The sequence below is a fragment of the Sinohyriopsis cumingii genome, chromosome 4 (genome assembly GCF_028554795.1).
Source record: "Sinohyriopsis cumingii isolate HCF-2022 chromosome 4, ASM2855479v2, whole genome shotgun sequence".
Classification (NCBI taxonomy): Eukaryota; Metazoa; Mollusca; class Bivalvia; order Unionida; family Unionidae; genus Sinohyriopsis; species Sinohyriopsis cumingii.
This window is the reverse complement of record NC_142964.1, coordinates 4,562,520-4,575,446: the sequence shown is the minus strand read 5'-3', so window position 1 is coordinate 4,575,446 and position 12,927 is coordinate 4,562,520. Positions and strand designations below refer to the sequence as shown.

Sequence of the window (12,927 nt, the reverse complement as noted above, 5' to 3'; positions counted from 1 at the left end):
TACATACTTTTCTTTAGTCGTTTGCAGTACATTGCTGTATGCATACTTTTCTTAAGCTGTTTACAGTACATTGCTGCATACATACATTTCTTTAGTTGTTTACAGCAAATTGCTGTATTCATACTTTTCTTTAGTCGTTTACAGTACATTGCTGTATGCATACTTTTCTTTAGTTGTTTACAGTACATTGCTGTATGCATACTTTTCTTAAGTTGTTTACAGCACATTGCTGTATACATACTTTTCTTTAGTCGTTTGCAGTACATTACTGTATGCATACTTTTCTTAAGCTGTTTACAGTACATTGCTGCATGCATACATTTCTTTAGTTGTTTACAGCACATTGCTGTATTCATACTTTTCTTTAGTCGTTTACAGTACATAGCTGTATGCATACTTTTCTTTAGTTGTTTACAGCACATTGTTGTATGCATACTTTTCTTTAGACGTTTACGGTACATTGATGTATGCATACTTTTCTTTAGTTGTTTACAGTACATTGCTCCATGGACACGTTTTCTTTAGTTTTATACAGTACGTTGCTGTATGGATACATTTTTCTTTAGTTTTATATAGTACATTGCTGTATTGATACATTTTCTTTAGTTTTATACATTACATTGCTGTATGCATTCTTTTATTTAGTTTTATACAGAACATTGCTGTATGCATACTTTTCTTTAGTTTTATACAGTACATTGCTGTATGCATACTTTTATTTAGTTTTATACAGTTCATTGCTGTTTGTATACTTTTATTTAGTTTTATACAGTTCATTGCTGTTTGCATACTTTTATTTAGTTTTATACATTACATTGCTGTATGCATACTTTTCTTTAGTTTTACACATTACATTGCTGTATGCATACTTTTCTTTGGTTTTATACAGTACATTGCTGTATGCATACTTTTATTTAGTTTTATACAGTTCATTGCTGTTTGCATACTTTTATTTAGTTTTATACAGAACATTGCTGTATGCATACTTTTCTTTAGTTTTATACATTACATTGCTGTATGCATACTTTTCTTTGGTTTTATACAGTACATTGCTGTATGCATACTTTTATTTAGTTTTATACAGTTCATTGCTGTTTGCATACTTTTCTTTAGTTTTATACAGTACATTGCTGTATGCATACTTTTATTTAGTTTTCTACAGTACATGTCTGCATGGATACTTTTCTTCAGTTTTATACAGTACATAACTATGTGCATACTTTTCTTTAGGTTTATACAGTACATTGCTTTATGGATAAATTTTCTTCATTTTTATACAAGACATTGCTGTATGGATAAATTTTCTTTAGTTTTATACAGTACATTTCTGTATGGATACCTTTTGCATGTTGTATACAGTACATCGGTGGATGGATACATTTTCTTCTGTTTTATAAAGCACATTGCTGCGTGTATACATTTTCTTTATTCTTAAAGAGTATAATGCTACACGCATACATTTTCCTTTTTTAAGGAGCACAGTGTTGAATGGATACTATTTCGTCTTTGATATTGAGCACATTGCTGCATCGATACTTTATTTTTAATTTTATTTATCTCATTACTGCAGGGGTGTCCAAAGTCCGGCCCGCGAGCAAATCACGGCCCGCGGTAAGATTTCAAACGGCCCGCAGCTTCGGTCATATAAGGTATTATTTATGGCCCGCTAGCACGCGAACACTTCTCCGCTCATTTCTGCCATGGCGATTGAAAAGAAAAAGAGGAAAGTTGACAGTGAGGGCCGCCGCTTTCGGGAGAGATGGGAATTACAGTACTTTTTCACTGAAAATCGAGTCAATTGTGTTTGTCTCATTTGTAAAGAGACGGTTGCCTTGTTTAAGGATTTCAACGTAAAGAGACACTACCAGACTAAACATGCTAACACATACGACAATCTAACAGAGAGTGACCGCGCTGTAAAAGTGAAGCAAATCCAAGCTGCTCTGGCATCACAACAGCGATTCTTCACGCAGGCCTGTGAGTCAAAGGAAAATATCACCAAAGCAAGCTACGAAGTGGCCATGTTAATAGCCAAACATGGCAAATCTTTTACTGAAGGTACAATTATCAAAGACTGTGTGATGAAAATGGTGGAGAGCATTTGCCCCGAGAAGAAACAAGAATTTATGAATTTTTGCTTGGCATGTAACACTGTGACAAGGAGAGTTGAGAACATATCGTCAGATATTCAGAGACAGCTGAGGGACAGGGGAGTGACTTCTGATTATTTCTCATTAGCCTGCGATGAAAGCACCGATACTTCTGACACTGCACAGCTCTTGATTTTTTTAAGAGGAGTTGACGACAACATGAACGTAATAGAAGAGCTGCTTGACCTCCAAAGCCTTAAAGACCAAACCAGAGGAACGAATTTATTCGTTTCTGTTTGTGATGCTGTTGATGATATGAAACTACCGTGGAGTAAAGTTTCTGGGACCATTACCGATGGTGCGCCTGCTATGGCTGGTGAGCGAAGTGGATTGTCCACACTGATCTGCAATAAAGTCAGCGAAGAAGGAGGTAACGCTGTTAAACTACACTGTATAATTCATCAGCAATCTCTCTGCGCCAAACATCTCAAATTTGATCATGTTATGATACCAGTGGTAAAGGCAATCAATTCTATTCGCTCTAAAGCTCTACACCACCCACAGTTTCAGCTGTTCTTGCTTGACATCCAAGGTGAATACGGAGTCGTAATATATCACAACGATGTGAGGTGACTAAGTCGGGGGTCCGCAATGCAGTGATTTTTCTGTCTCAGAGAAGAAATAAGACATTTTTTGTGTGAAAAGGGGCAACCGATGGAAGAATTGTCCGTTCCTGTATGGCTGGCAGATTTGTCTTTTTTGGTTGACATAACGAAGCATCTGAATGGGCCGAATGTTAATCTTCAAGGACGAGATGCAGTGGTGAGCCAGCTATAAGCTCATGTGAAGGCCTTTGGAACGAAGCTGCAACTTTTCCAAAGACACTTGTCCCAAACAGAGCCCTGCACCGCGCACTTCCCAGCTTTGAAAGAGGTAATTGACAGATTCCCACAGAACAAAATCGGTGTGCAAATGAAGAGTTATGCAACAGCTATCGCATCTCTTTCTATGGAATTCAACAAACGCTTTAAGGATTTTGCAGTTATTGAAAAGGACATGTTGCTTTTCTATTCTCCTTTCTCCGTGGACCCTGATGATGCTCCTCCACAGCTGCAGCTGGAGCTCATTGAGCTGTAGTGTGACGATGAGTGGCGCGCCAAACACCAGCAGCTTTCTCTTGTTGACTTTTACGAGCAGCTGGATAAAGGCAGATTTCCAGAAATGCGAACATTTGCTAAGAAAATGATGAGCTTATTCGGCTCCTCATATTTGTGTGAGCAGACATTCTCTGTCATGAACTTAAACAAGAACCGATTGAGGTCAAGACTAAGTGACTCCTACTTACGTGACATTTTACGCATCTCAAACACTGCCCTGAAACCAGACCTGGCCTCTTTAGTGAAATCCAGATCTCAGTATCACCCTTCTCATTAGTGTCAGCAAGTTATCGGTTTATTGATCAATCTGAAATTGAGTGTTTTGAACGGTAACGTCTGTCACTATTAACAGTGAAAAGCCAAAAGCACACTTATGCACTTGGACTTATGGCACTTATTTTATTAAATTCTTGAATAAGATTTGGTTATAACTGTTGATGTTATGTACCTGTATGTATGGCACAAACTATTATTTTCTGAAAGATCTTTTAATAGACAAAAGCAAAATTCACTTGTTTTATACTTTAATGATAACAGAAAACTTTGCATTAGTTATAACTCCTGTTTAAAATGACGATGAGGCAAAGATATGCATCTAACTCATGGAAATTTAAGGTATTACATACAGTTCAATGTTATCTGACTCTCCAGATATGAATGAAAGGCAGAATTGTGTTTTTAGAGTTGTTCATGTCTGCCTGAGTGGCTTATATTTAGTTACATTGCCATTTGAAAAATAAAGATAATTGTGACTATGAAAATTGTTTTATTTATTTATTGTTCATTTGTTTTTTTATTTATTTATTGTTCTATAACAGTGTATATTTGCATGTAACTTTTGTGGTTAAAAAAAAAACATCAGAAGGAACTATTGGCCCCCGGGCATCTTCACTTTATCAAATCTGGCCCTCTTTGCAAAAAGTTTGGACACCCCTGCATTACTGGGTGCTTAGGGTTCTTTTATTGTCATAGAGGACATTGTTGTATCGATAAATTTGTTTAATTTTGTTCAGCACCTTTGGTGCATGGATACTCGTTCTTTATCTTTATCGAGCACATTGCTGCATGGATGCCTTTTTCAGTTATCGAGTACATTGCTGCATGGATGCCCTTTTCACAGTTATTGAGCACATTGCTGCATGGATGCCTTTTTCATAGTTATTTAGCACATTACTGCATGAATACCTTTCTCACAGTTATCGAGCACATTGCTGTATGGATACCTTTTTCATAATTATTGAGCACATTGCTGCATGGATACCTTTTTCATCATTATTGAGCACATTGCTGCATGGATACCTTTTTCATAATTATCGAGCACATTGCTGCATGGATACCTTTTTCATAATTATCGAGCACATTGCTGCATGGATACCTTTTTCATAATTATCGAGCACATTGCTGCATGGATACCTTTTTTTTATAGTTATTGAGCACATTGCTGCATGGATACCTTTTTTATTGTTATTGAACACATTGCTGCATGGATACTTTTCTCTGCATCATTTTTAGCACATTGCTACATGGATGCCTTTTGATTATTGTTTTTGTTCCTTTTTTCGCGAGCACATTGCTGCATGGATACGTTTTCTTTAATTTTAATGAGCACATTGCTGCACGGGTAGTATTCTATTCAATTTTATAGTGCAAATGCCTCAACGACTCTAATAAAATCCGAGTCAGAGAAAGAAATATTTCAATCAATTTATGAAGGAAGTAGATTTAACTCTTATGTAAACTAGACACTTGCATCGACTATGACAAAATAAGTATACTCGGGAATAAAACTTAACTGAAAATGAATGTTTTCTCATTTTTAAAGACAGTAATAATATGTGATATCAAGTCATAGAAGTATTAAAAGTAAATGCATGGTAGTGTTACATTAACAAAGTTTCATCTTTTATCTGTTGGTTGCGCGTTTGTTTTGGCAGCACTAGCGAATTTAGATGTGGCAGCCAACCATCAGCTGGGTTTACATGCTATCTTTTACCAGCCATCGGCCGAGGCTTTCGCCGACTTTGGGGCCGTAATGTTGTTTACGTCAATGATCGTGTCTGCGTCATCTTTTCGCTGGTCACTGATATCGCGGCTATGCGAGTACGCAAGATTATGTCGGTAGTGTCGGCATATACACGGTTTGTAAGTACCAGGCTTGGGTCGGACGTCAGAGTCTAGTCGAATGTTAAGACTTGTGCCTGACCAGCAGTAGTGGTGTCGTGGTAGATGCTTTACCCGTGTCAGCCCCGGCAACATTATTAAGGGTGGTTACGATGACGACGCCTTGCCTACCTTAAGGTGTCTTTTCGTATCGATTAGAATCAGCGCTCGCAATGATGGTGGACGTTTTTGACCGTGCATACAGCACAATCTCTTTGAAGCGCATGTTTCCTGTTTGTGATTTGCATCTTGTGACCACGTATAGTCTCAGTCTATCGCCGGCTATATGAAGCATTTTAAGCGATCCTTTAACAGAATGGACCTTATTGACGATATTACCACAAACAGGAAACAAGAAGAAGAAAAACAACAACAAAATCCTCAACAATACTGAACCCTTCCACCTGACCGCACCCGTATGCTGCTTATTCGACCATCCGGCTGTGGAAAGACTCACCAGCTGCTGAACCTCCGGAAGAGAAGAGTTAAATGCAACAGGTTCTACGTGGTTGCATCCGATGTGGACGACCAGATATGCCACTACATTTGGAGGCAAATCAACAATGCCTTTCCATGCAGGTCATGATGCTGGAAGAAGCCACAGGAGAAACGCAGAGCGACAAAATGCTTGTCGCAATGGAGGATTCAGTGATGTGTATCTCGATGGTCTAAGACGACCAGGTCCTAATGACCTAGGCAACGGTCAAGACAACATCGTTGATGCTAGAGGAGCAATAAAAATAGAACAACAAACAACAAGAGCAGCCTACGCGTCTCTTTAGGAACCGACGGAACAGAAACTGTGAGGTTCTGTACTTTGCTTAGCGCTACGTCCAGATACGAGATGTAACTCGCCACAATGAATATATGGTGATCCTTTTCCGCTAGACAGATGTTGATGGCCTGCGGAACGTGTGTTGGGTCAAACACAAGTCTTGCAATATCCTACACATGCTTTCAAAGACTATGGCATTTACAAAAATGTCAAATGCAACCACTTGTGCGATATGCTAAACGCCCTTCAGCTCCCACTTAATGATGCAATCTACGAGTTTGAAAAGATCTTTATATCTCATGACACAAGTCAACTTCCCGTGCCACACTGACCTCAGAGGAGACCGGCAAAGAGGTCGGCAGTGTAAAGAAGACTGTCAAAAATAAAAAGGCCAAAACCTCACATGCCTGGAAAGCCTGCCAGAAGACCTATGTGATATCTTACTCTAGCCACCCCATCTGAGTACAATACAACGCTGCTCAGAGGGCCACATAAGTCAAGCAAGAACGCCAGTTTATGAATGATAAGGACGCTTTAATTGCCGCGTCTGAGATACATTATAAATGGTGTTATATTTTATGTTTTTTAGTTTAAGTGTTTCTTTGTTAGCTTTAATTTTTTAAATTTCATTCCATGCTATTTTAATGGAACATTGTATACTGGGTATGACCTTGTCCAAAATTGAGTTAATTTCTGCTTGACCTGATTGACTTTTCATTTTTATTATTTTCATTTTATGTAAGCAAATAATAATAGCTTCATTATTCTTTGTGTATGAGCTTTATATTAGGATTAGTATTCAGGTAAACAAAAAGGAATAAGTATGTTGATTTTGCGTCAGGGTTTTGGAGTTTCCTAAGTGAATTTTACAGGTTATTGTGTTGTAAATAAACAAGGCTCATTAGATCATTCTAGAAGGTTATTTTGCATTTGGGAATTATTTTTTATAGAAAATGATACTTGTGATCTGAGGTCAATTAGAGAAATATATAACCTTGTGATTGCGAGGATTTGGGCAGCCGTGCTTTAATATCTAGCACCTTCAAGTTGTATTATGTTGTGACCAGTTTGGGTTGAATGTCATTTTCTTCAAATTATTGAATTCAAGTGACTATTTTCTCAAGAAATACAAAAGTGCTCTGATGAAATTCTTGGATAAAGACAGACTGAATTTAAACATGGAATTATATTATTTTGATTGACCAAAGGACTGTTGATACATTAACGTTTCAATAGCTATCGCAGACACGTCATCGACTTGAGTTTCGGATATTTTCTGACTTTTATTGAATTTTATTCAGGACTTTAAATCACATGGACTTGTGTCCGTAATTCTTGTATTACTTCGGGATTTAATTCGCAATACCGCAAAATCTTTCTCTCATTTTCACATTGTATTGTAGGAAATAAATTATTTATTAAATTAAACTTTTGCAAAGCTTGTCATCTTTCACTCTTTCCTGTTACTTATTTTAAGAGCATATATATATATATATATATATATATATATATATATATATATATATATATATATATATATATATATATATATATATATATATATATATATATATATATATATGTATGTATGTATATATATATATGGAAAATTCACACAAAAAACAAATCTTTGTACTTTCTTACGATACTGACAATCAGCTTCTGAAAGAATTTATTTCATGATGAATTATACCTTACTCATGAATTTTGGCTGGTTTTGAATGTCGGATTCCAATAAAGAAATGTCCGAAATGATATGATGAACAGCCGTCGTTCGATTATGGGTTCTGTAGGAAAGACAGCACTAATTAAGTTCAAACCGTGACAAGAACCTTTCCTGAAATATGAGTCACAACTGTCATTGTTCAAAGGAATGCATTAAGTCGATTCTGTTGACAGACCAAACTGCATACAATAATTCTAGGAGGACAAGAATTTAATTAATTTTACAGCAATGCCATAAAGAGAATAAAAGAGCTTTCAATTTTTATGAGTATTCCGAAAATAGCATTGAATGCTTTCAATTTTGTGAAGAAAATGTTACCTGTCAGATTTCGCAAATATGTCTATTTTGGTCCTAACAAATCTATATATATGAAAGAGAAAATGATATATTCCAGATCAGCTAGGTACAAAATATTTTTCCGTTTTTTACTGACGTAAGTCAGTGAACATTAATTATACTTCAATTCTGTAACATATTTCGAGGTGTTCCGACTGTGATGCATGCAATTGGAATAACTACGGACAACCAGGACAGACTGGTGTATATACAAAATGATAGATACAGTCAGAGAAAAATAGGCATCAGAATCCAAACTAACATAGGTTATTACTGAGAAATCGTTTGTGTCGTGTGTTTGTGTTTTTGTGGGTGTCACGTTTTTTGGTTGTATAAGCAGATGTGATAAGGTGTCCAAATGTATTTAGATTGATCTGTATCCGTTGAGCGCTTACATTTGTGATTCAACCACAAAATCATGTAAAAGTGATAACATTGAGGAAGAAGAAATTAACGGTAACTTAAAAGAAGCAGAAGAATATGAAAGTAGAAATTTTAGGATCATGTCATCGGATTGATTCAAATCTTAGCTTGCAGTGTAAAACAATGGCTACCCATACGCAAGCATGTATAAGTAGGTTTATCATGAACAAAGATCATTTATATTATACTGGCTCGGTCGATGCGTTGAGTTATTGTTGATTTAATTAGTGAGCAGACGGAAATCCTAAATATACAATATCGACATTATAATTTCTGCTTGGCTGACTGGTTCATCTTTCGATTTATTACGTAGTGGATTAAAGTTAGGAACTAGTCAAAGTACAAATGAAAGAAACGCTAAAGTCACTCTTTTATTATATTTTTATGCAAAAACACACACAAATGAAGACATATTTTGAAGGATGTTTTATTTTCAAAAGCAGAATACTGGAGGAATTAGAGGCGTGTGTGTGAGGTAGGGTAGGTGTGTTAGGTATGGTCATTTGAAAGGCCTGCTTAATTGTAACTGTTTAAGATATATTAATCTAATGCGAGTGATAATTAATATATTTTTTTCCGTAGCTAAATCAAAAAATGAAATTATTGAACCATTAAGACAGTTAATTCAAACACGTCGTATGGAGTGTTGGATACATCATGTGTCATTCCACCGATTTATTTTTCAAAAAGGCATATGCCGTTTGGCTCACCAAACAATTGACCATCCGTAATTTGTCTTTTAAAATTGTAAAAACAACCCAACATGAAACACATAACTGTGGTGATAAAGGTGGAACTAATTATCCTCAATAAGACAGAAAATAGAATATCGGATAAGAGAAAAGAAGAAAAAGCAAACGAGTTCTACAAGTCTAAAATTTTATGAAACATCAAAAATGTACAGTTTGTGAAAAATGATTATAAGCATAGATTCTAGAAAATATTTCATATGCAAAGTTTGCGAAGTTTGCCGAAGAAAGGTTTGTTGACATTGTCACGGAATTGTATAAATCCTTTTATTTATTAAATACATATGCTCGGGTTTCTTTTTGTGTGTATGTATGGTTTGGTCTGGTCTGCGCTTTATGATGCATATATATGGTCTGAGGTAATTCGTCCGTTTGTCTGTATGTCTATCTGTCTCTCTGTATGTATGCAAGTCTGTCGTGTGTCTGTATGTGTCTGTGCGAGCGTGCGTGCGTGCGTGCGTATGTATGTATGTATGTATGTATGTATGTATGTATGTATGTATGTATGTATAGTTAGGACAAAATGTCGCTAGCAATAAAGGCCAAAATTGTTTTGAAAACAAATTCCACCAACCAAAAGTAAATGAGCGTTATGAGACAGAATATAATAGGCAAGCCCGTTCCAAGAATTCCTCTGTAAAAATTGTCACAAAGCAAAGATAAAAATCATATCCCCAGTAAAATCCTCAAAATAGGTCAGAATGGACCAGCTTCACAATACCTGAAAATAACGTTCTCGGGTTATCTTGCAAAAGTTCGAATGTCTAAAGCGAGACACTCACTGCTGGGAATCTTTCAAACAATCAAATGTCAGAACGTGAAAAGTACATCCATAATTGCCTAGAGGATTTACAGTTTTTAACTATGAAACAATGTTAACAAATTTTAAATCAGAACAACGATAATGTCAGCGGATAAACTCATGCTAGTATCGCGTACCAACGCCCTAATTTGTAGGAATAGGTGTAAGGCAGATGCTGACATTCATCATTTCACCGCCTGTCATCATTTCATCCTCTGTCATCATTTCGCCCCCTGCCATCTTTTCACCATCTGTCATCATTTTACCATCTGTCAATATTTCACGTCTGTCGTCATTTCGCCCCGTCATCTTTTCACCATCTGTCATCATTTCGCCGTCTGTCATCATTTCACCGTCTGTCATGGCTCCCACAAAATGCTGAATAAACTGCAGATTTACTTTTTTTTATCAAAATGATTTAAGACTATTTAGTAATAACAACGAAAATATTGATGAAAAGAAAAGTTTTGACTAAAAGCAAATTCCACTTGCATTTTTCGCTGAAAGGTATGTATTGAGATTAAAGCTTCAAAGATCGGAGACCTCATCAGTGTATACAATAATGTTATTTTATTTAATATGCCAAACTCTAGGATAACGTTATTTGTACTAAAATACCAACAAGCTATAGAAAAATCTTACTTTAATTAAAATACAAAAAATATGGAATAATGTTATTTAAATTAACATACTAAAACAATAGAATAATTTTACTGTATTTAAAATGCCAAAAGTATGTAATGTTATTTTATTTAATATACTAACTATAGAATAACGTTATATTAAAATAAAATACCAATAGAAAAATGTAAATTAAATTAAAAAATCCAAAAATATAAAATATTTTTATTTGAAGTAAAATAACAAACTATAGAATAATGTTATTAAAAATTAAAATGTCAAACTATGTAATAATGTAATTTTAATTAAACTAATACAAATCTCGAATAATGTTGCCTAAATTAAAATTGTTTAGGTAATTTCTATACATAGATTGGGGATTCTGGAAAGGGGTTTATATAGACATTTTCAGGGTTTTGAACTTACATTAGTCGGATGGTCAGAGACCAGTTGGTTTCACTAGAGATTAAAATTTGTATTCGCGTGACTAGGGAAAATTTTATATTAAGTTGAAATTGGACACAAAGGATGGGGACGTGCAACTGCCCTCTGAATCTGTAAGGATAGTGATTGTTTTTCTACTGGCTGTAGTTAGAGTTAATTTGAACTACGTTCCCCTAAACATGCTTTGACAGCTAAACTTTATTTGCCTCTAAATTTCTTTGTAAGTTTAATCGAGTGAAGCTTTGTGAACTAAAATCAATGGAAATGAGTGCAAAAATATATTCATTAAAAGTTATTAAGGCATATACATGTATATTGTGAAATAATTATTTTAGATAGTAGAATTATTCATCTCACGATATTTTCTTTCCATAACAAAATATGCAGATGAGTCTTGTTGGAATAATATGAACAGACTCGGGAGGTTAGGTCGTTCAAAGTTAAACGGCTGGATATTCATTTCATAAATATTTTTTTAATTATAAGTTTTCTCCCAAATCAATTTTGTTAAATGGTTATATTGCATCCAAAATATTACGTACAACGGAAAATGGTGTCGAAAATAAAATTCTAACGATATCATTTTCTCCTGAAGAAATTATAAATGCATAGCCAGGAGTATATTTTTAATAAGATGCAAATGCAGAGGCAGAGAGACAAACATACATTCAAATAGTCCCATATGTGCTCTTTAGTGTACACTATACAATATTTCCGGTAGGTGAAACATTTCGTGCTTTTAGTTCATCTAGTACATCTTCCCTTACAATCCTTCCATTTTTTATCACAGGATTTTTGAAAGGTAATATTGAATAAAAAACGTTTAAATGATATTTGCAAATGATATTTAGTCCTAAAACAAATGTTATAATAAACAAGGCCCTTACTTACTGTCAAATTCCAAGGCTTAAAAAACAAATCACCTCTTCGAAATAGTCAAATGGCGGCTTTTGATTATTGGAAGCATGTGGGGAATTAGAAGCTGAATCGTATGGAATTTCTTTCAGAGTAAGTCTGCAGTTTTGTAAATTTTAGCATTATCATTTTGTATAAATTTTCAGGTTAGATATCTGTACTATTAAGAGACTCAGTGAAGTATTCTTTTGATTAATCTATTTTTCGAGCATTGGTCAGTTTCACTGAAATGACCTATTGATTGATTTCGATTCGTGCGATCGGTTTGGTAGAAATTCAGTTATGCACTATTTCCACCAATTAAAGTGTAAGGTTGTTTTAAACAATAACTCTCACTTACACAAATTAATTTTCAGAATAATCGATTATTAACCGTTCATGTATTGAAAAGCAGAAACTATTAACAGGTGATGAAATGTTCTTCCCAATATTTTCTTTAACAATATATATATATATATATATATATATATATATATATATATATATATATATATATATATATATATATATATATCGATTTGGAAGTTCTGAGTCTGATAGTTTCATGAATACGTAGCCAAATAATTGTTCGTCTTGGTTTTGAAAGAGTGACAAAGCGCCGGTATCTTGTAACCTTGCATAATAGTTTTCCCTCCTGTAAACAGGAAATACTCTTATCTCCATCTGCACGTGCTACTTGCGCTGACTTTGCTCGGAGAATTCATGCATTACGTTGATCATCCTTATAAA

The 12,927-nt window shown here is 34.9% G+C and overlaps 1 protein-coding gene across 1 annotated transcript; it reads left to right on the top strand.

The window, feature by feature from the left end:
* Positions 1-1,700: 1,700 nt before the first annotated feature.
* On the top strand, positions 1,701-3,227 carry LOC149800560 (general transcription factor II-I repeat domain-containing protein 2-like). The gene is made up of 2 exons (XM_089954436.1): positions 1,701-2,520; positions 2,989-3,227. The coding sequence occupies exons 1-2, from the start codon at positions 1,701-1,703 to the stop codon at positions 3,225-3,227; spliced, it is 1,059 nt and encodes a 352-aa protein (XP_089810562.1).
* The last annotated feature ends 9,700 nt before the right edge of the window (positions 3,228-12,927 follow it).

Bases quoted from the DNA above. Each gene is read 5' to 3' on its own strand.
- LOC149800560 (XM_089954436.1), top strand. From the start codon at position 1,701: ATGGCGATTGAAAAGAAAAAGAGGAAAGTTGACAGTGAGGGCCGCCGC. The intron at 2,521-2,988 runs GTAACGCTGTTA...TGTCCCAAACAG, and splicing joins TAAAGTCAGCGAAGAAGGAG to AGCCCTGCACCGCGCACTTC.